This window comes from Nannobrachium achirus (genome assembly GCF_963921795.1).
Source record: "Nannobrachium achirus genome assembly, chromosome: 15".
Taxonomy (NCBI): domain Eukaryota; kingdom Metazoa; phylum Chordata; class Actinopteri; order Myctophiformes; family Myctophidae; genus Nannobrachium; species Nannobrachium achirus.
The window spans coordinates 5,242,883-5,266,086 of record NC_137822.1 but is presented as its reverse complement, the minus strand read 5'-3'; the positions used below and the strand labels follow the sequence as shown (position 1 = coordinate 5,266,086).

General features: G+C 41.6%; 1 protein-coding gene across 1 annotated transcript; it reads right to left on the bottom strand.

Moving 5' to 3' along the window:
• Positions 1-1,227: 1,227 nt before the first annotated feature.
• On the bottom strand, positions 1,228-22,954 carry ptpn11a (protein tyrosine phosphatase non-receptor type 11a). Its single transcript, XM_080743817.1, has 16 exons — positions 22,799-22,954; positions 18,413-18,535; positions 17,491-17,685; positions 16,369-16,561; positions 15,124-15,243; positions 14,520-14,633; positions 13,875-13,971; positions 13,354-13,451; positions 11,740-11,901; positions 11,266-11,397; positions 8,976-9,130; positions 8,629-8,696; positions 8,378-8,529; positions 6,070-6,188; positions 4,570-4,672; positions 1,228-3,834 (listed from the first exon to the last, which is right to left on the bottom strand). The coding sequence occupies exons 1-15, from the start codon at positions 22,810-22,812 to the stop codon at positions 4,603-4,605; spliced, it is 1,812 nt and encodes a 603-aa protein (XP_080599943.1). The 5' UTR covers positions 22,813-22,954; the 3' UTR covers positions 1,228-3,834; positions 4,570-4,602.
• Positions 22,955-23,204: the final 250 nt, after the last annotated feature.

Here is a 23,204-nt window from a genome sequence, read left to right as displayed (position 1 = left end):
GCTAGTGAGGCGTATTGCAGTGGATCTAGACAAGGCGGTTCGATTCCGGGGTCAGTGTTTGAGGTCAACTGCCCTCAAAAGGCAGAGAAGAGGTGCTTCATTCTCAACTCACACACACACACACACAGTCAGTGTTAATTTAACGCAGAGAGTATACAACATGGCCAGTACAGGTCTGTTCCGTTACAAATGCATAAATTAACACCGATGAACTCTGTGTATGGTTACTGGTTAGAACTGGTTCATTTCATTTAAAGATTGCAGTTTCTCAAGGCAAAAGACAGTGAGCATTTGAGAGATAGAGCAGATCAAGTCAGGACTTTGACATTACGAGGGTTAAGAATCTCACTGCCTACAAGAACGCACACAAGCAATAATCAGCGTCCATCATCCTTCCAGAAAATACCATACTTGCAGTGTGGTTTGATAATGAGCACTTCATTTAGTATGGCAATCAGAAGACTATGGCTTAATGCCGCAGTTCTCAATCTTTTCTGGATAGGGGGCCCACTTGTAAATCTCAGCCCAACCACCTATTGGCTGCTGTGTTAGGTGGTCAGAGCACGTTTAATATTCTAATGACCAACCACTCGATTGTGCTACAGCTTTTAAAATCTTTCAAGGTTTTAACGTATTTTAATACAGAGGGCTTGGAGCGCAAAGGATGTAAGTGACAGGACAGTTTTCCAATGGTTGTTATTATTTAATTAAAAACAATATGTTTAAGCAATCGATACTTTAATACACATTAGGCTTCAATGAATGTCTTTTAAAATATACTTTTTAAAACATTGTTTCTGGTTATTTAGTTTAGTTTAGTTATTACCATCAATGAAAACTGTCCTGTGGAAAAAAATGAAAATGTCACTTAAGCCCTTTGCGCCCCAAGCCCTCAATATACAGTGACGAATATGAACTATTAAAGAAAACATACAGTACCATAACCAAAATAGTTTGGGAGAGGCCACTTGCAATACCCTCGTGAACCAAAGGTTGAGAACCACTTGGCTAAGTGTGAGCGGGGGGGGAAAAATCCAAAGGCGACAAAAAACATACTTATATCCAATGGAATGGTTAAGGTCGAAACTGGTGTGTGCAAGTGTTAATGTATGTGCGTGTGTGTTTACAGTATATGAAAAGCTTGAAAGGGCAAACTTGAGCCCAGCCAAGTTTCATATGGCCTATGGTCTCTATAACAGCACAATTCATATTTACTATTGTCAAAGCTCAGAAATGCGTGAGAAATGTATTTTGTTTTAAACATTGACAGTGAAATTAATTACATGTGGTACTCACAATAGGCAAAGGTACTTAAAATAGGCATTTGTACTCAAAAAGAACAAGCAAGAAAAAACATTATGCAATAAAAATAAAAAATAAAACTCTAAAATGATATCTTTTGGCAGCTGTGGTTGGAAAAAGCCCCAAGGTCTGCTATACACAACAAAGTCTCCCCCCGAAACTTTCATAGGTCACCTTAGTAACCTTTTACATACAAGTGCAGGACTAGATGGGATGAAATGTTTAAAACATCACCCCCTAGAACACTGGTTCTCAAACTTTATTATTATTTTCAAGGACCCCCAAATCTCTGAGTGAACAAAAACTGCAAGGGTCCATTTAGAATAGTGTTAATTTTGACAGCAAATCTTGATTTAGCTTTATTTGAATACAATTCCGTTTAGTTTTAGTAATATTTTAGGCATCTGAAATGTTTTACTTTTAGTCTCGTTTTAGTCGACTATATACCATAAGATTTCCGCCGACTAAATCTACAGTCGATTTTGTCCAAAAAAAGAAAAAAGTATTTTGGCGGACCTTGATGGCATCGTAATTGGCTGATTTTACACTTGGTCACATGCTGTAAATAGCTGATCTACAAGCTCACAACGAAACCAACACTACATTAAGAACCCCCTCATGGACCCCACTTTGAGAACCTTACTTACGTACTTAATCAGTACATTAAAGGGGAAGACCACCCATTTTCAACATTGAACTATGTCATTAATATACCTATTAGAGGAGTTGTGTGGAAAAAAAAAAAAAAGTTCCCCCTCTTCTGTGTTGCCTAGAAATGGAGGATTGATTTTGGGGTACAACTTGATGACATCACACATTGTACTTTACAATACAACCCCCAAAATCAATCCTTCAGTTCTAGGCAACACAGAAGGGTATATTAATGACAGAGTTCAATATTGAAAATGGGTGGTCTTCCCCTTTAAGCCAAAAAGCAGAGCAGAAGAAAACCAATATTTCTTGCTGCCATGGCTAGTTACATGTTGTTGTCGTCGGGTGGAAATCGTTTAAGTCCAAAACCATTACTGTTCAGTAAATGGAGAAAAACAAAAAAAGTATTCCAAAGGATCTAATGAAGTTTGTATTTAGTCACAAGCTCTTGTTAATACTTTGACATAATTATTCATAAAAAAGAAGGGGAAAAAAAAGAAAGAAAGAAACCCACAGAGAGATTTGGCCACTTTCAACGTGGCGTTCCTCTTTTTTGGGCATGGCATTATAGGCGGAAATCTTAGAAAATAGAGAGAAAAGTCATTCTACAAACTCAGCATTAATTTATGGCAAAAAACAAACATACATAAAAAGATTAAATACGGAGATGCGTGGTGGTTTCTGCCTGACAGCGACGATGTTGATCAGGTGCATCGAGGCTCGGATCGGAGCCGCTTCTACTGCTGAGGAAGTGCAGAGTTTACGCCTGAATTACGCGAGTTACGTCGCGTCTCGCCACCAAAGATCTACAAGCCCACAACGTGTCACGGCGCGAGGCGTTGCGAGCTTGTCGATCGGCTATTATCGGCGCCTAGACAATGGTGCGCAACTAAGTATAAATCAGGCTTTAAGGACATTAGGCTTGAGCTTAGGAATGGTAAACTAATAGATACATATATCCCCCCCAAAAGCCACAAAGTTAACCCCACATGAAAGGAAAAAAAAGAAGAAGAAAAAAAAAAAAAAACAACCTCAATTCATTCTCCCAAATAGCCTGAATGGGTTAGTTTCTCTTCAAGGCAGTTCGTCTGGTAAAAAAAAGAAAAAAAGAAAAAAAGGAATTCATGTCTTTGCGTCAGTGGATTAGAAATTACCTGCAGATACAGAAATACACAACAAAGCCAATAATTCTTTATCCAGTAACAATACACTAAATAACACAATGAATCCTAAGACTTTGACTTTCACTGAGAGATTAACCCCTCGATTTCTCTGCAAGCCGAGTCTCGTCTCCCATTCTTTAGAAGGCTTGGTGTGGGGGGAAAAGGTTAATTGGCTGAGAGACTGGACGAAACCATTTGTGATTTTGGCACTGGCCTCTCTCTCTCTCGGCTCCGAGGAGATCCCCGACGATCTTGATTACTTTCAAAAAACGAAAAAGACGATCTACGTAATTTTTCCTTTGGTTAATAAACACAAAACACATACAAAAGAAAAAGAGAGATGAAACAAAAAGTTAGCTTGAATTTTCCTTCTCAGGAGAGCGCTTCCTATTTGCAGCCCTTGTGGGGTTGAGTTTTTTTTTATTTTTATAGACAGGCTGAACCCACACTTGAGTTTTTTTTTTTTTAGTATGGGTTTAAACATGTTAGGCTTCTCAAAAGGCTCTTCTGAAAATCACAGTGGTTTTTAGAATAAAACTAGAGGGCAAATGTTCATGTAGAAGGAGCAAGAAGTAAGAAGTTTAAGTCCTCCATTATCTGTTGTCTGGTCTCTCTCTCTCTCTCTCATCTATTGTTCCATGTTCATCGCCATGGTCGAGTCTCAGGCGTCAAGGTGTAGCTGGCAATTGTTTTTTTTTTTTTATCAGGTATCGGGTTCCTACAAGAAAGAGACAAAGAGCTGTTCCAATCAACGCAATTAAAGAATGAACACATCGTATCTTAACCCATTTAGAACGTGTACAAATTATTGTGTAATGTGTATCATTATTGTATGCTTTAACTATTGAAAAATAGCAGATATATATTGTAGATCTGTTTTGAAAAATCGTGAAAATTAGAATTTTGACCCGATTCTATAAGTGTCTAAATGATATTTCAAAATATTTAGTTCTAGGGACGACCCAGAAGCAAAATTTGAGTTACAAACGTTCGCTTTGAAAATGTATTCAAAGATTTGCACACATTTTCACGACTTTTTCAAAAATAGCAGATCTACAAGCTCGCAGCGCGGCACTCGGTGCCGCGCTGTGAGATTGTATACCTGCTATTTTTCACTGGTTAAAGCATTCAATAATTAAAGCATTCAATAGTTAAACAATGTCCGGTGAGTAAATATCACACACAACAAAAGAAAAAAACGACAAAACAACACTGAAAGATATTTTCAGTGTAGTGGTTAGAGCACCCGCCTTTAGTGTGGATGGTCATGGGTTCGAACTAGGCCTAGGGTTGCATTCAGCAAGGCCATGCGGTCGCAACAGGCTTTTAACACCAATATATATATTTTGTTAAACGTAAGGCGTAATGGTTTATTTTGTATTCCTTTTTTAGTTTGTGTCCCAGGGTGATGGTCTCCTGTTCCAACGGCTCACACTAATGTCTTTGTGTTTACCTGGAACTGAGCACTGGACTGGAAGGCTGAATCTCATCTGTAGCTCTTCTGCTGTTGCATCAGTCCCACGTTCTCGTATACTCTAGAGCTGTCGTCTCTCATCCTGTATACACGCACGCACGCACACACACACACACACACACACACACACACACACACACAAATTAATACGTGCAGGAAGGGGTCTGGCCTAGTGGTCCATGGCCTAGCGGTCCAGGCGCATACCACATAGGCTCCGATGCCTGACAGCCGGTCGCGGGATCGAATCTCGATCCCGACGGCCTTTGCTGCGCGTCACTCCCTGTCTCTCTCTCCCTGTTTTCCTGTCTAACTACTGTCTGTACTATCAATAAAGGCATAAAAATGTCCAAAGAAATATCTAAAAAAAATATATTAAAAAAAAAAATATATATATATACATACACAGTACATGCATGAAATTATTTCTTAGGATGGGCGCAGAAAAGTATCCACAACCTTCCAACATCCCATCGTGCATTGCGCAGAATGTGCAGGCAGCTTCCGGCGCCGCAGCCGAGAGTGATCTACAAGCTCACAACGGTTGCATCTGCGACGCGACGTGAGCTTGTATGTCTGCTGTTAACCGGAAGTGTCCCGCAAATAATGCTACAGTAAAGTCTCGCGGAAACAGGTGGATACAAAATTAAAGACCAACACATACTCCTTTTGACATCAGAACCAGCGATGCCATGTCCGCTTATAGTTATTACTAGTAAGACGCCTCAGGGCGACATGTCGCGCCAATTCTTGGCCATCTGGCCTTTGATGTATATCCACCTGTTTCCGTGAGAATTTACTGTAGCATTATCTGATGGACACTTCCGGAGCACAGCAGACATACAAGCTCACGTTGCGTCGCAGAAACGCCGGAAACTGACGCACAACTTCTGCGCAATGCACGACGGGAGGTGGGAAAGTTGTGGATACCCTATACCAAGACAGAAATAGCAAGACATGCGATCTTCGGTTTACTTCCCGTTACAACTTGAAGTAGGTGGACGCCATTTTAGGAGGTCGGAAGCATATTGGTCTCTTATTTCCAATGGAAGAGTGAATGTGATTGTGTACACAGCTTCTAAACCATTCTTTAGCCCCTCGTTCACTGAACTAAATATTGAACGCAGTCGTCACAAGACGCACCATTCTCAAACATGTAGCTCATGCCTCGAATGCCCGATGCTTACAAGCTGTACCTCATTGTAAAGGTGACGAATCAACGATAGAAATGATATAAGACACAAAACAAATTGGTATTATTAAAGGGGAGATATAATGGACCGAAGTCAAGTTTCCTTTTTTTTGTGCTGAGTTTATATTCAAAGATTTGCACAAATCTTCACTATTTTTCAAAAATAGCAGTTCTACAAGCTCGCAGCGCGGCGCTCGCTGTGAACTTGTATATCTGCTATTTTTCAATAGTCAAAGTATAAAATAAGTGGTTAAAACGTTCCAGGCATAACAATCTTTGACAGTACTCACTCTGTGCAGGTTGGCGTGGGGATGGGGGTGCAGGGGGGCAGAGGGCTCTGTTCTCCTCCAGTTAAGTCAGACAAAGAGTATTTTATGTTGGTGTATTCGCGTCCTTTGATCTTACTTTTCTGTTGGCAGAAAAGAGAAAAAAAGTTGAGACGTGGCCAAGGAAAACATAAAAGTGTCACGATGGCACAGTTGCAGCGTTTTACATCGACATCTCTTTGGAACAGTGATTCTCAACTAGTTGAGGATCCCCCTCCCCCGTACACAGGACGGGAGGAAGGGCTGTACGCCCAACGTGATAATACCGCTCCTGCGATAGTGGTTTTTCCACTAGACAATAGCGCTACTGAGCGGTGAACGAATCATTTCCGTGAACATGAACAAAATCGTTTGTTCACTGAAATGAACGTCTTTTCCCTACCACTAGTAGCCTGTGGTATAGCAACTGTTAGTTTGAACCCAGCATGTGAGCTAGCTCCTAGAACTGTTTTCACACATTCTCAAGCGTTATTTAACTAATTTCTTCCCAAAGGAGGAGATCTCAATTTTTTCAATAGTAGGCACTTTTGTGCCATAGACGGAGATCTCAATTCTTTGGTCTTTATTAATTAATCTTATTATATTAATCCTCAGTTACTAGGAAACTCACTTCTCCATAGGGTTCAATTCTTCTTCTGCAGAAAAAGAAACAAGCTTTCACCCCAAATGAGCTGCCCCTCCTCTGGGGCCGCTCTCCATTCCGACATGCTGCCATTCCGACATTGACTTCTAATCGTCTGAGTGGCGGGAGGGTTAGGTATAGGGTTAGTGTCGGAATGGGGGGGATGCATCTCTGTAACGTCTCTATGTAGTGCTGAGCACCCTAACCAACCTGCTCCTCCTCGATGCATCTCTGTAACGTCTCTATGTAGTGCTGAGCACCCTAACCAACCTGCTCCTCCTCGATGCATCTCTGTAACGTCTCTATGTAGTGCTGAGCACCCTAACCAACCTGCTCCTCCTCAATGCGTCTCTGTAACGTCTCTATGTAGTGCTGCGCACCCTAACCAACCTGCTCCTCCTCGATGCATCTCTGTAACGTCTCTATGTAGTGCTGAGCACCCTAACCAACCTGCTCCTCCTCGATGCGTCTCTGTAACGTCTCTATGTAGTGCTGAGCACCCTAACCAACCTGCTCCTCCTCAATGCGTCTCTGTAACGTCTCTATGTAGTGCTGAGCACCCTAACCAACCTGCTCCTCCTCGATGCATCTCTGTAACGTCTCTATGTAGTGCTGAGCACCCTAACCAACCTGCTCCTCCTCGATGCGTCTCTGTAACGTCTCTATGTAGTGCTGAGCACCCTAACCAACCTGCTCCTCCTCAATGCGTCTCTGTAACGTCTCTATGTAGTGCTGAGCACCCTAACCAACCTGCTCCTCCTCAATGCGTCTCTGTAACGTCTCTATGTAGTGCTGAGCACCCTAACCAACCTGCTCCTCCTCAATGCGTCTCTGTAACGTCTCTATGTAGTGCTGAGCACCCTAACCAACCTGCTCCTCCTCGATGCGTCTCTGTAACGTCTCTATGTAGTGCTGAGCACCCTAACCAACCTGCTCCTCCTCGATGCATCTCTGTAACGTCTCTATGTAGTGCTGAGCACCCTAACCAACCTGCTCCTCCTCAATGCGTCTCTGTAACGTCTCTATGTAGTGCTGAGCACCCTAACCAACCTGCTCCTCCTCGATGCGTCTCTGTAACGTCTCTATGTAGTGCTGAGCACCCTAACCAACCTGCTCCTCCTCGATGCGTCTCTGTAACGTCTCTATGTAGTGCCGAGCACCCTAACCAACCTGCTCCTCCTCGATACGTCTCTGTAACGTCTCTATGTAGTGCTGAGCACCCTAACCAACCTGCTCCTCCTCAATGCGTCTCTGTAACGTCTCTATGTAGTGCTGAGCACCCTAACCAACCTGCTCCTCCTCGATGCGTCTCTGTAACGTCTCTATGTAGTGCTGAGCACCCTAACCAACCTGCTCCTCCTCGATGCGTCTCTGTAACGTCTCTATGTAGTGCTGAGCACCCTAACCAACCTGCTCCTCCTCGATGCGTCTCTGTAACGTCTCTATGTAGTGCTGAGCACCCTAACCAACCTGCTCCTCCTCAATGCGTCTCTGTAACGTCTCTATGTAGTGCTGAGCACCCTAACCAACCTGCTCCTCCTCAATGCGTCTCTGTAACGTCTCTATGTAGTGCTGAGCACCCTAACCAACCTGCTCCTCCTCGATGCGTCTCTGTAACGTCTCTATGTAATGCTGAGCATCCTAACCAACCTGCTCCTCCTCGATGCGTCTCTGTAACGTCTCTATGTAGTGCTGCACGGCCATGTAGATGAACCTGTACTGAGCCTCGGTCTGCACCATGCCAGAGCGCTGGGACCGCACCATCTGGATGGTCTTGGGCACGTCGATGTCACAGTCCACTCCTGGACAGGGGGCAGGAGATTAAAAATAAAAAAAACATTGTCAGGAAATTAAAGATAGACAGGTACGTATGTAGGTGTGTGTGCAGCATAAAGACGTACCTTTCTCTCTGATCACATCAATGAGGATGTCAATCACTATAAAAGTTCCTGTTCGTCCAATTCCAGCGCTAAAAACAATAAAACAAATCTATATCAGATAGACATAAATGGTGTGCTCTTTATGGGCATTTATTAACTGAAAAGAGTGTGGACATGACTTGGATTTTAAGCGCTGTGGTTTAAGTGGAAAGGAAGGTAGCTTAGAGCACAGCAACAGTGCCACCCCATGGTTACAATTGTAATTGTGACATTTAGATATACAGTATATGGGGGCGATTCTATTATTCAAATAGTTTTCTATACAATTGGCCACAAATATATATGCCTATATACATATCTATATGTACCTGCAATGTACTGCTATGGGACCAGCTTCCAATATGCCCTCCTGTTTAAGGTTGACCTCTTCTAAGAAGTCCAGCACGCCGCCGGGGTCGGTTGGCACTCCGTGGTCGGGCCACGCCCTGAAGTGGTACTGCCACACCGTGCGCTCCGTGTTCCCCTGAAATGTTAAGCCATTTACCATTAGGGCCGTCACGATTATTACATAATCGTCTAATCGCAATTATTTTACATAATCGCGATTATTTTTCATAATCGTCATAATCGTTTCTGTGTTGAAAAATGTTCATATACATATTTTTAAAGTAAAAAATAGAGGAAATAGCAGATCTACAAGCTCACAACGCGTCGCATCGCGACGCGTTGTGAGCTTGTAGATCGGCTATTTCCACTATCAATGTTCTTTTTTAAAGGAGCTATAGTCAAGTTTTTCATTGTAGGGCCGACACTTTGTTTACATCCTAATTTATAGACTAAAATGTAAACAAAGTGTCGGTCTGACAATGGCCAAAATGATTATTTTATCATTATTTTATGCTTTTTGTGGTAATTTTTGAATAGAAACACATATATGGAGCTTATTTTTTTATAAAATATTTTCGAAACATTATTTTTATTTTAGCATCCGTTTTTCAAGAAAAAGTTGACTATAGCTCCTTTAAGTATAAAGTTGTAAAATATGTCAGTAAATTCTTTGTATGTTTAAGTTATGTGTCATAATTACCAGGTGCAACTTCAAAGCCTAAAAGCCATACAGAAATGTAATTGTCAACGACAAATACACAATTAAATCGTTAATCGCAATTATTTGAGTGACAATTAATCGTCATGTAAAATGTCATATCGTGACAGCCCTATTTACCATGAGAGGGAGTGGGTTGTTGGCTGATTTACCACTGTTCCAGGGTTGTGGCACGAGGTGGAGCCGAGTGCCAAACCACCCTGAAACAGTGGTAAATCAGCCAACAACCCACGACCCTCAAATGGTATATTGCTTTTCTACCACTTCTACCATATAAATGAAAGAAAACACAGTTGTAACTTGCAAGGTTATTTAGTTACAATCAACAGCAACACAACAGTGGGCGGGGTCCATGAGCCAACTCAAGGTTGTTGACTGATTTACCACTGTTTTAAGCCAATCAGAATCCAGTATCTGAACATGTGACCACAAAAAGTGGTAGAAATGTTAACATACCAACTAGGTCTGTCACAATTATGACATAATCGTCTAATAGCAATCATTTGACATAATCATTTCCATGTTGAAAAATTGCATTTAGAAAAAAGGGGGGAAATAGCCGTTCCACAAGCTCATAACGCGATGCGTTGTGAGCTTGTAGATCGGAATCGCGTTGTGAGCTTGTAGATCGGCTATTTCCACAATCAATGTTGTTTTTAAAGTATAAAGTTGTCAAATATGTCAGTAATTTCTAGTATATTTAGGTTATGCGTCATATCTACCATGTGCAACTTCAAAGCCGACAAGCCAAACAGAAATGTAATTGTCAACGACAAAAACAATTAAATCGTTAATCGCAATTATTTGAGTGACAATTAATCGTCATGTAAAATGTCATCGTTGTGACAGTCCTAATACCAACGATGTTGTTCACAAGGGGCGTAACACAGAATTGTGTTGTAATGTACCTGGGTCATGTTCCCCTCCCCCCCAACAATTCTGAATTCCCATAGACTTGTTTAGCTCGGCATTGAATAACTGTGCTCCAAAAGTAACCAAAATTATCCCGGCGGTATGACTCAACTGACGGCGAGAACGTGCTAATGTTACCTCCACTGAATTAATGACTTAATTTTCAGCAGAAACAGACTGACTATATGAGTGACTGACTATCGTAAACGATACAGAGCCACCTCCCCGACAAATAGCACAGGTACAATTTGTTTATTTTTGGACCACAATTCTTATATGAGACAATTCTAAGATGACCCAATGTTCTGTGACCCAGGGGATGAACAAGTGACATCAGAACTTCAGGGGAACCAATGTCCGGGTAGCTCAGTCGTTAACACGCTCATCTGTAGGTATTTCCACTATGAATGTCTTTTAAAGTAAAGTAAAGCTTTTTTTGTAATATGCCAGTCATTGCTTTGTATATTTAGCTAATTAGTCATAAGTGCCCTGTGTAACTTCAATGCCTAAAAGCCAAACATATTTTTTGTTGCTCCAGTGCTCAACGACAAAAACAATTGTATGATTTTGTATGGTATGACAATTAACTAACTATACGTCAACTTTAAATGTTGTTGTCCTGATAGCCCTACTGTACTTACCTGTCCAACCTTGGACAATTTAAGTTCTCTTAAGATGTAGTCGTGTGCAGCCGTCTCTCTGACGTTGCGGACACGCATGGCCCCGTACTCCTTCAGAGCCGACATGTCTGGCCAGTACTTCACACATTTGCTCTGGTTGGGGACACAGAAACCAACCGTTGGTACCGTTTGTCACATTCAACTTCCCGTTTCCTTTTTTGCAAAACAATTGATAGAGTGAAAAAAAAGAAAAAAAGACTCATGTACGTATATTACAAGTACCTTTTACCAATTATAGAGGGTTTAAGTGGTACCGGATATGCAGCTCGGCAAATAAAAGGTGAATTGATCCCAGTGCACGATGGAGGACAATATCGCGATAAATTAAATTTTGCACGATACGATTATTGTGAGTGTTTTCTATCGCGATAAACGATAATATCGGTATCGCTTATCGTCCAATCCCTAACCACAACAATCCCTGGCTTTGGTCACCTTTCCTCGCTCCACCTCCTTGGTTGTCATGACGATGACCCTGGAGTTCTCCTGGAACACCATCCTCCAGAAGTCACTGATGGTGTTCTGCAGGCAGCCCTGCGTGGCGATGTACGACTTCTTCATCTTGGGGCTGCTGTTGCATTTAGACTCCAGCTCCGGCTGCACACACACACACACACACACACACACACACACACACACACGACAATTTAGAACGGGTACACATTATTGTGTATCATTATTTTATGCTTTAACTATTGAAAAATAGCAGATATACAAGCTCACAAAATCGTGAAAATTAGAATTTTGACCCGATTCTATAAGTGTCTTTTGAATCCTTCTAAGATTTTTTGACACGTTTCTATGTCAGCAAGCTGGCCAGCCATCGTCAAAGAAAAAGGTCCTTTTCACTCAACTGGAGCTCAGTTAGTCTGTTCTTGAGAGACTGCTATGTCAGTGGTTTTCAAACATTTTCATGTGAAGGACCCCTAAAATGATATGTATTTGGCCACGGACCCCCATCTCAAAATATCTAGTTCCAGGGACCAACCAGACGCAATATTTGAGTTACAAACGTTTGCTTTGAAAATACATATATTCAAAGATTTGCACACATTTTCAAGATTTTCTAGGCCTTCAAAAATTCTAGGCCTAAATGGGTTAAAACACACTGGGTGCCCAGAATTAAACCAAGAATCCCTAAGTGACCAAAATGTTATTGATGTTACCTTTTATTTCAGACGCTCAAGAGTAAAAGTAATGTAGATGCAATCCAAGAATGTCCTGTATTTCTTTTTGCAATAGTATTTTCTTTCACTCAGAACAGAAAAATAACAACCGCGGCCATCAGTGCTTTTGTAACGGCCGGTAGAGAAGGGCTCGTTTGAAACATGTTAGATTAGGAGAGTGTTTTTTCCTACCGTTTATTTGTCAACAGTATTTTATTTGTCTGTATTCCCCTATGGCAGTGATTCTCAACCTGTGGGTCGGGACCCCCAAGGGGGTCCCCATATTATTTTGGGGGGTCCCCAGATGATTAACTTAATGTGCAACATTGTTTTCTCACTCAACAGTAAACAATCCAACATAAAGTTAAGTGAGAGGGTACGTATATGCACATTTCTAAAGTGACAATTTAAGGACCTTTTAATTACCTCTAAAATGACAAATGAAACATTGGCCAAATTGTCAAATATTAGAGGCAGAAATTGTGAAAATCTACATGCTCACAAGTCACAACGCCTCGCAACGCATTACAAAATGTAATGCCTCAACTCTTGGTGCTCGTCAGGGTGAGAGGGTCCGGTTCCCCAGTTAAAATATGATTATTTGGGGGGTCGCGGCCTGAAAAGGATGAGAACCACTGATTTAAGGTGGTTGCATACTGCTGCGTTTTTCGGGCCGAATATCGGAGTGAATTTCGGAGCACGCAAATAAAAAATCAACCTCACGTTATGTCTGTCACGTTTGCACACTGCCGCCCGTTTCGCGCACCACTCGGTCCCTTGCTCTCTCTCTCTCTCTCTCTCTCCTTGCCCTGAAAAACGCATTTCGCAACGAAAAACGCAGCAGTGTGCAACCAGCTTTAAGGATGAAGTACTGTGTGTTTACCATGATGGTAGGTACGACCATGATGATGTTGGCGTTGATGTAGTCAGCGCCCTGCTCGTTTGGGTCCCCGTCGTTTAGTACCACCCGCGTGTGGTCAACTGGAGGTAGAAACGTACACAGTACAGACATTCAGTTGATAGTTGCTGTATGTTTTACAATAGCATGAGCTACAGTAGGACAGTAGGCATAAATAGCTGATCTACAAGCTCAAAACATTGTCTACTTTTACGAATGTATGAATTTGAAGAATCTTGAAAAGTAACAGTATTGGACATTTTGGACAGTTTCCACCCTACAGCGACAATATCTACAAGCTCACAGTGTGTTGCACTGTGAGCTTGTAGATATTTATAAAGTATAAGATATGGCCAAAGTGATTCAAACCAGGAAAGACGACACTTATGCAATAGTACAATAATACCATCTCCAAAATCCCAGATGATAGTCTAGTCCCATAACGTATATATATATATTGTCCGGCCCTATGCTGTTTTAGTGAAAGAACCGTCATGATTACTTACAAGGCAGGATGTTCTTGTATCTGTTCTTGTTTTTGTTCTCAGCTCTCTGGCCCTCCTTGCGACTGTAGAGCAGTTTGCATTCCTGTTGTTGCAACGTCTGGGTGAAAAACAAAAGACACATCATACAAGAAAATAGAAATTGCAAAAATATAATAAAACAATATTTCAATGCGTGGCGAGCAGGTAGGTAGTGAGGCTCAGACAGGCGGAGAGACAAGAGAGCACACTCCTGTGGAACTTGTCTCACACACATGCCTGCCAGTTTCATTTTGTTTAACTTTTTTTCATGTGACGCATAGAAGCGTGTCTATTCACGAGCAGAACAGTGCGATCTTGCTGATACAAGTGAGTACGCAGGCGCAGTGTCACTCTCCGCATGAAAAGACCTCAAGTCTCCAAAATAGAAAGACGCCAAGGCACTTTTCTTGCATTTAAAAAGCCTTGATTTATATCAGCATTTCTACGAGGCAAAAATGGTTTATTGGCCATAAACCTCTTTATATTTATTTGCTAGAGATACTAGTAACTATAAGAATAACTTAATTATAATATCCATTTGTCTATCAGGTTCCAGTGGTCAAAAGGCAAGAAATCCTGTAGGAAACCTAACCATTAGACGAAGGTCTTAAAAGCCCAATATCTTACCTCAAACTCTTCCCAGAAGCCCTGTTTGACCTTGTCTGTGGCCTCTGCAAGTTTACTCAGCTCCCGTACTCGGCTTTCAATCTCTGCTGCATTAATCCGAGTTGTGTTTAGAGGCTGAGGAGAGAAATCAGTAAAGCTATTAGAATCAGGAGGCCTTACTTTGTCTTAGTACAGATGCTTGACTGTCAGATGGGAGCAGTTCTCCATTCCTAAACCTGCCTACCCACTGCCATTCCTACTGAGGTTAGGGTTTGGTTTAGGTGGTCACTGCCCCCGTAGGAATGGCAGTGCGTAGGAATGGCAGGTTTAGGAATGGCAGATCTGCACAAATTGTGTAGAGGCAATATACTGTAGCAATATGAGTATTGTGGCAATATCAGGCTAAAATCTCTTATTTGGCAGCAGTAAAGGCAACCCACCGATGCCATGTAAACACATTTAATTATTTGATTCTATAAAAAAAATCTTGTTTATGCCCTCATCCCGATCAAGAGTAATTTTTATATTTAATATGCGCTGATAGACCTGAACTTGAATATTGGTATTGGTGCAACCATACAGCATGAATGTGTGCAGGGATGTTGGTGGAATTAAGCACATGTACCTGTTTGAGCTGGAGTACAGTGCCCAGGGTCTCCACCATGGGATTCTTCTTATAGTGTTCTACCAAGTCCGTGAGGGAATCAAACTTCTCCCCTCCACCCACGTCATACTTCAGGTCAGGCTAAATAGCAACAACACATAATGCTTTTCAGAAGTTGCGAGTGACGTAATTTTGTAGTTGAACTGGACCTTTCCGACGAAAGGTTTGTGGTCGGAGACAGTATGAGCAGCCCTGATGTCTCATACAATCATGTGCAAAAAATATATACAAATAACAGAAAGGTCACAGTGCAAATCTTACAAAGACAACATTAAAGAGAGCATTATGGTACTGTATATGTCCTCTCTTTTTATATGACTGATAAAAGAAATTACATTCCAAAAGGGTCACTTCTAAAGATGTCTGGAATAAAAACAAAATAAAAGATAAGCTATGATGACCAAAACTAAGACTAAATATATTGAAAATGTCAACAAATAAAAACTGGACTAAAATGCTAGCAAGGGACTAGTGGAGAAGAGACCCAGTAGTACTAAAAGAAAAGTCATTATATGTTTGGTTGCGCTCTGAAACAAGCTCACAACGCGACGCGATGTGAGCTTGTAGATCTACTATTTTTTGGCAAACGTTCCGCCCCAGGATAATGGATGTTGGGGATATTTTCTTTGGTCACAATAATCGTGACATGAAAATGTTCATATCGTCCAGTGTTGCCAGACGTACGATAATTATCGTATTTGTACGATAATTTGACCCTCTGTACGATGTACGATCAATAATTCCAAAAATGCCCAAATGTACGATAATTTCGGCATATCATCAAAAAGAGCGTGAATTCACTATTTTCCCTGGTTGCTGATCTGGGATCTGGTTTGGCTTCTCAAAATAAGCCAGGAAATCAGTCAATCTGACCCTAGATCTGTACTTGGAGGCATTAAAAACACTGGTTGCATCTTTCCAGACCAGTTTCAGGCTTTTATTTGTGTAAGCTCCAAGAAGTTGCCTGCCTCCACACAGCATATCTGATGCGTTTTTGTCACGCAGGAGTCTAAACGAGGTCGTTTCTTACACTAAAGACGCATTTTTTGGTGAAATTACGTTTTTACGCGAGTGATTTCTCTTTTTTGGCCGTGTACGATAGTTTCATGTCAAATACGATAATTCTGAGCCTCCGGTACGATAATTCAACATTTCCCATCTGGTAACACTGATATCGTCCCATCCCATAAGAGGGCAGGTTCTCACCTGGCATCGGATCATGACGTGGGTGACCTTGGGCTTGTTGTCACTGCTGTCCGTCTTGTCGTCTCCGGTGCGGACGGACAGGACAAAGTCCCCCGGGTGGCTCTGGCTCTCTCTCACCAGGAAGCTGCCGTTCTTCCCTTTCTCCGTCAGGAGCTTCTCGGCCTCCCTGCCCGACAGGTGCCCATGGAACCATCTAGTGATGGATTAGAAGCAGTGTTTGAAGCAGTGTTTCTCAAAACACCAAAATGGACCCCGACGGGACGTGTACACGGTCAGAGTCGCAGACTTGTTAAAGGTCAATTTAGACCCTCCTAAAAGGAACGCACAGAGTCCCTGGAATCCACTTTGAGAACCAGCGGTGGTTTTCAACCCTTATCATATCAAGGTTCATTATTCATACAGCAAAATAGTAATATTGTTCCAGCAGTTCTACTACGTATGGCCAAACACGTGACAAAATCGGCTTCAACCGGCTTTAACTTTTTATGAAATATCCGATGTGTCTAAAGACATTGCTAGTTTGACCAAAAAAAATCAAACCTCGGTTCGAAGTGAAGCGATGAATTTTTATTCTATGTGTTCTAGAGCTATGAAATCTGTGTTCTAGATCTATACATTTCACATTGATGATCACACTGTCACTGTCAGAGCTGGTATGTGGACTTCTCCTCTGCTATTACATGTTCTCAAACCTTTTAATTTCAAGGAGAACCACTTTGGAACCACTGAGTTATTACATATGATACCGTATTACAACTCCAAATATGGGCCAGGTTTTTAGCACAATCCGAGCTAAGAAATGAAGTTAAATAAAGACAATATAAATCATTAAAAAGTTACTTCCTTAGTACTACTGGCAGCGCACACAAGAAATGTGACGCTCATCTGTCCGCAAAATTAACCACACACACACACACCTACATGGCTCGCTTCCTACACAGCCATGCTATTAAAAATGAATCAGCATGATTCAAGTTGATAATGAGGAACCTATTCAAGACAGAACCGTGTGAAATTGTTTCTTAAGCAGTTACCAGAAATATGGCACCATGCTGCTTAATGAATACATAACCATATAATCAAGCAGAGGAAGCTAGCAACCACATGTACTGTATAGCTCACCGCTCTGAAGTGGGGTCTGCACAGTTTAGTGGATACTTGAGCTCGATAACGTCTCCATTCTTCTCTTTGAGTTGCCCATGGTGCTCCATATAATACTGGACCAGTTCAGCCAGTGTGGCGAACTTCTCCCCACCATAAAGATCATAGTAGTCTCCCGTGTTCTGGATCTTAATGTGTGTGACTGCTCCATTACGCCTGTAAAACAAAAGAAAAAAGAACAGAACAACTATTTACATCAGGGGTCTTCAACAGGGGGTCCGGGACCCCTAGGGGGTCCTCAGAGTCACTACAGGGGTCCCCCAAATCTTTGTGTGATAGAAACGGGTTTTTTTTCTCTCCTTTTTTTATATTAACTACTTGAACCCTAGTGTCCATATTCTGAGAACCTTAGCCAAAAATAGCGGATCTACAAGGTCACAACCTAGTGAGCTTGTAGATCGGCTATTTTTGACTAATAGCTTTGGTGTAGAGGGGGGAAAAAGCAGACTAAGTGAAAGGTCAAGTTTATTACGTATTGACGGTTCAAGTGGTTAAATATCTGAAAACACAAATTGACATGAATCCAAAATACACTGATGATTGTGCTGTCAAACAATTAAACTATATGGAATCTATGAACAGATTGTGGGGGTCCCTGCTTCACCGCTCGCTCAACTAAGGGGTCCTTGGCCTGAAAACGTTGAAGACCCCTGTTCTAGTTGTTATGGGATGGGGAATTTCACCTATGTATGTGCATATAAAAACACAATGTGGGGACTATTCTATTCTATGTTATGTCTGAGGAACCAGAACAAAATACGTACACAAGACAAGATGTAACAATAAAAAAAAAGAAACACATTATTAGTAGCAGACCATATGCATAGGCTTTGAAATAAGTATTACTGCTGTGGCCAGACAGAGAGACACTATAAAAACTCACCGTACAGATAGCGTAAAGTCCCCAGGGTTACTCTTACTGGGCCTGGCCAAGAAGCTTCCATCCACGCCGCGAGTCAACAACAGGTTCTCCGCTTCCACGCCCGTGATGTTGGGATGGAACCACCTAACACCAGACAGAGGAACAACACCATGTTAAAATCAGTGGGTCTATAATGGGACATCATGCGTTATTAGCATGGCATAGCATGCATTATGCATTATACAGGGTTCCCACGCATTTTTACCAATTCATTTCCAAAACTTTCCCAGAATATTGAACCCAATTCCTCTACCCAAAAGAGTAGAAGAATTTTGTATAACACGGTTTTCTTGTGAAAATAGCCGATCTACATGCTCACAACGCCTCGCGTTCGCGTTGTGAGCATGTAGATCTGCTATTTTCACAATTTCTGCCTCTAATATTTGACAATTTGGCCAATGTTGAATTTGTCATTTCAGAGGTATTAACAAAATCAACAACCAAAGACAATGCATAGCAATTTTTTTCCAGGACCTTCAGGACCCTTGATCAATTCCAAAACTTTTCCAGTACTGGAAAAATATTTTTCTAATTTCAAAATATTTCTAGGAATTTCATGACCGTGGGAACCCTGATTATAACATGCATTATCACGGCCAGGCAAGGACGTCTGCCGCCGTTATCAAAGGCAAGAAAGAGCACCAGATTTCTGAACAGCTTCCGCCCAGGTACCATCAGACTGTTGAACAGAGCCTGTCACCAAGTATCCGGAACCGGAAGAACCAGATCCAACTTTGAGGAACCGGAACCGTTTCCGGAACCGGTGTTATCACACTGTCAGAGCAGCTGGTATGCAGACTTCACGTCTGCTATGTAATTACAATACCGGTGGGTCTCAAACTTTTAATTTCAAGGACCGCCATAACTCTGATTGTACAAATGGAACCAAATGGACCCGAAATTAAAACTATATCCATATCCAAACATAAACAGCTCGCCTCGGATGTAGTATTTTTATTTAAAATGTTGCAACTTTTTTGATCCTTTTCAAAGCTTGCCCAGAAAACACTGATAGACTCTGCAGGCTTCATCATCACAAAAGGCTTTTTCAGGATTTTTTAAAAACCTTTTCAACATAAATCATTATCGAATAAAATATTGGCCAAAACTGATATATATTATTTTGTAGCGATATTGCATTTTTAAGGCCAACATCGGCCAATACCGACATGGCGACCGATTAATTGTCCATCCCTAGCCATTATTCTACCTCTTAAACCATTATGTCTAACCTCACGTACACACCTGCTGCTATGGGGACCTACTGATGTTGATGGCACTCTTTTGCACCTGCTTTTTATGGTCTGTACATTATGTAGATTTTATCTTAGCTCTCCCTCTCTCTGCACCCAACCATTTTTTCTTTCTTTCCTGGAACACCACATAATAATGGAGGGAGCTGGCATGAAAATTAATTTCACCCAACGATTTGCACCTGTAAACTTTAGATGTGACAATAAAGACAGATTCCGAATAAAAATGGAGCCCCATTTTAAGCAACAGTACACGATAACAGTGGTTCAAACTTTCAACGACCCCCGTAAAGATTTGTACAAATGGAACCAAATGGACACTTTCAGAGTTACAGACCTGGCTGTAAGGGTCCATTCGACACCGGCCAAGAAACCGGAGGGTCCCTGGACCCCTGTTGGGAACCACTGCACAGTGCACTATAACACTGGTTCTTAAAATGTGTTTCCGGATACCCCCAGGCGTCCTTGAGGGTGTTCCATGGGGACCTGGCTAAACGATTGATAGTTAGGAAAACATGTAACCAAATGGACCCCTTACGGATCCATGTGCTTCCATTTAACCCATTTAGTACACATTATTGTGTATAATTTTGACCCGATTCTATAAGTGTCTTTTGAATCCTTCTAAGGTTTTTTGAAAAACCTATGTTTCTATGTCAGCAATCTGGCCAGCCATCATCAAAGAAAAGGTCCTTTTCACTTCAACTGGAGCTCAGTTAGTCTGTTCTTGAGAGACTACCATGTCAGTGGTTCTCAAACCTTTTCATGTGAAGGACCCCCAAAATGATATTTATTTGGCCACGGCCCCCCATCTCAAAATATCTAGTTCCAGGGACCACCCAGAAGCAAAATTTTAGTTACAAATGTTCGCTTTAAAAATACATATATTCAAAGATTTGCACACATTTTCACTACTTTTTCAAACATATCTGCTATTTTTCAATAGTTAAAGCATTCAATAATTCTAGGCCTTTATAGCATACTATTGTATAGAACTGTACTTTTTTTTTTGCAAAGAATTAAATCAACCAAGACAAATCAATAAAATCATATCACACTAATATGGGGGTCCTTCAATTAAGGATCAGTAACTACACATTCAATTCAGTTGTTAATTCATCTAATTGCTTAAAATAACACTCAGGATTATTCAGTGTTTATAGTTTATAGCACAATAACAATTCAAGTGTAAATGAGCAAGTAACGTGGTGTAGTGTAGTGTTAGGCATTCTCTCGAGACAGAGTCTGTAGCTGGCTAGAGGGACAACCCGAGTGGGTGTTCCCTTTTCTTTGACGAGGGCTAGCCAGATGCAAATATCTGCAACGAGCATCCATACAACTGAAGTCAGTGCAGTGGTTCTCAAACTTTTACATCTCAAGGTCTTCCCTTAACTCTGACAAATGGAGCCAAATGGACCTGGACCCCAACGGGTCCATTTAGTTCCATTTGTACACTGTCAGAGTTACAGACTTGTAGGGTCCTTAAAGGAACCTAGACCCCTTTCGACTGTAGCTTTAGCAACACCGCACCACATAAAAATATCTACATTTTCCATTACACAAAAGTACCCCTATCGGTAAGAAACAAAATGACCCTTTTAACTGTGATTATAATACAATGTACATTTGTATTACAACTATCCTAATTAAAATGCATTATAATGGATTATAACTGTGATTATAATGCACTATAAAGTATCAATGTATTACTATGATACCTATAATACACTATAATAGATTATAATAGTAGTTATACCACAACAGAATCTATTATCATGTATTACAACTATATCCTGGTGATCTAAATGAAAAGTCAGTGAGTGATCACTGATCAGACATTATGAACTGGTGTTTGGCCCTGTTTGGCCTAGCTCAGACTAGAATGGATACTTTTTAGTACCACGTTTAGTACCGCTTTCACACCACTCTACACAGGTCCTTGTAGTGGAAAACCTGGCACAAGTGGGCGGTGTGGAGTGGTGGTGTGGTGTTGGGCCATGTCAGTGGAAAAGGGGCTCTAGAGAGTACCTGGAATCTACTTTGAGAACCACTGACTTTTAAGTGACAGTTACCGGGGGGTTACTGGTCAACACACAGCAAGCGGTCAGTTAAATCTAACCATCGTTATACCACCTCGCTTTGCTGCTGTGGATAGGCTGCCTGAATGGATGCATTAATTGCACATTTATGATTGGTGATATCAGTTTCACATGTATAATGAAACAAGATTAGAGACTACCAGTCAGTTAAAAGGTTATGCTTCCTTCATAAGACTCTTTGGTGACGTGTAACTCGTTAGTAATGATGACCCCCCCCCTGTGCTTATTGTGCAAATCTCCCCAGGATTGCCTTCTCTTGCACGTTTGAACAGAAACCATCAACACATTACAACCTAACCTATGTAGCATCAACGACCCATCCATGCATATGGGCCATCGTTGATGCTACATGGTTCTCAACCAGTGGTCGGGGAATCACCAGTGGTCCTTGAGGGGGTTCCAGGTGGTCCCCAGGCCCAGCTAAATTAGTTGGTAACCAAATGGACCCTTAAAGCTATTTAACTCTTGAGAGTTAAAGAATGGACCCCTGCAGGTCCATCTGGTTTCATTTTACCCTCTAAAGAGTTAAATTATGGTTCAACATCTGCATACTTTTGCCTGTTCTCTCCCATGGTACCAGCAGAATTGTGGACAAAATCCTATCCAACGATAACAAAAATATTCGAAGTTTTGGGGTCTGAGAGGCTAGTCTCATCAAATGGTGGTCCGTGGCTCGGATGCCGAATAAATAGTGGACCTTGATATGAAAAGGGTTGAAAACCACTGGGTTATAACGATGATCACACATTGTTTTCCAGGTCTCTCTCACTTCAATGGAGCTTTATTGGCATGAGAAAACATAGGTTTACATAGCCAAAGCAAGTGTCAAAATATAATACAAAAAAAACTATTAAAAATGGGGGCCATATACACAGTTGGACGGGGTATATAGCATTGTGTAAACAGAGCCTATGTCATATTGTGTTGTTATAATATATATACATGGTATAAAGCTTTTTTTGGAACAAATAGAAGCATTTCTCTCTCTCTCTTACCTCCGAGATGTCATTTTGTTTTCTCTCGGGCTTCCCACAGCACTTCCTCGGCTAAAGGAGAGATAGCTCAATGCTAGCTATACGGCTAGCTGGGCTAGGCTAGCTGGGCTAGGCTAGCGTCCCCGGCCGTCCCCCCACCACCACCACCCCAACCCAACAAGACTTTTTAAGGTATCTCCTCCACGGAATAAAGCGCTTCATCGGTCCATGGCGGCCTCCGAAAACAGGCCACGAAGCCCTAGAAGAAGCTTATTATTGGACCGTTGACGGTTAAACGTTAACGGCTACCAAAGGAAAAGGGAGAGGAGGAGGGGGAGAAAGTCTCCCTGGTAGTTATAGTTAGTTAGTTATAGTTAGTAGTAGTAGTAGGCCTAGTCTCGGCCCCTGGGAGTTGTTGAGGGAGAAC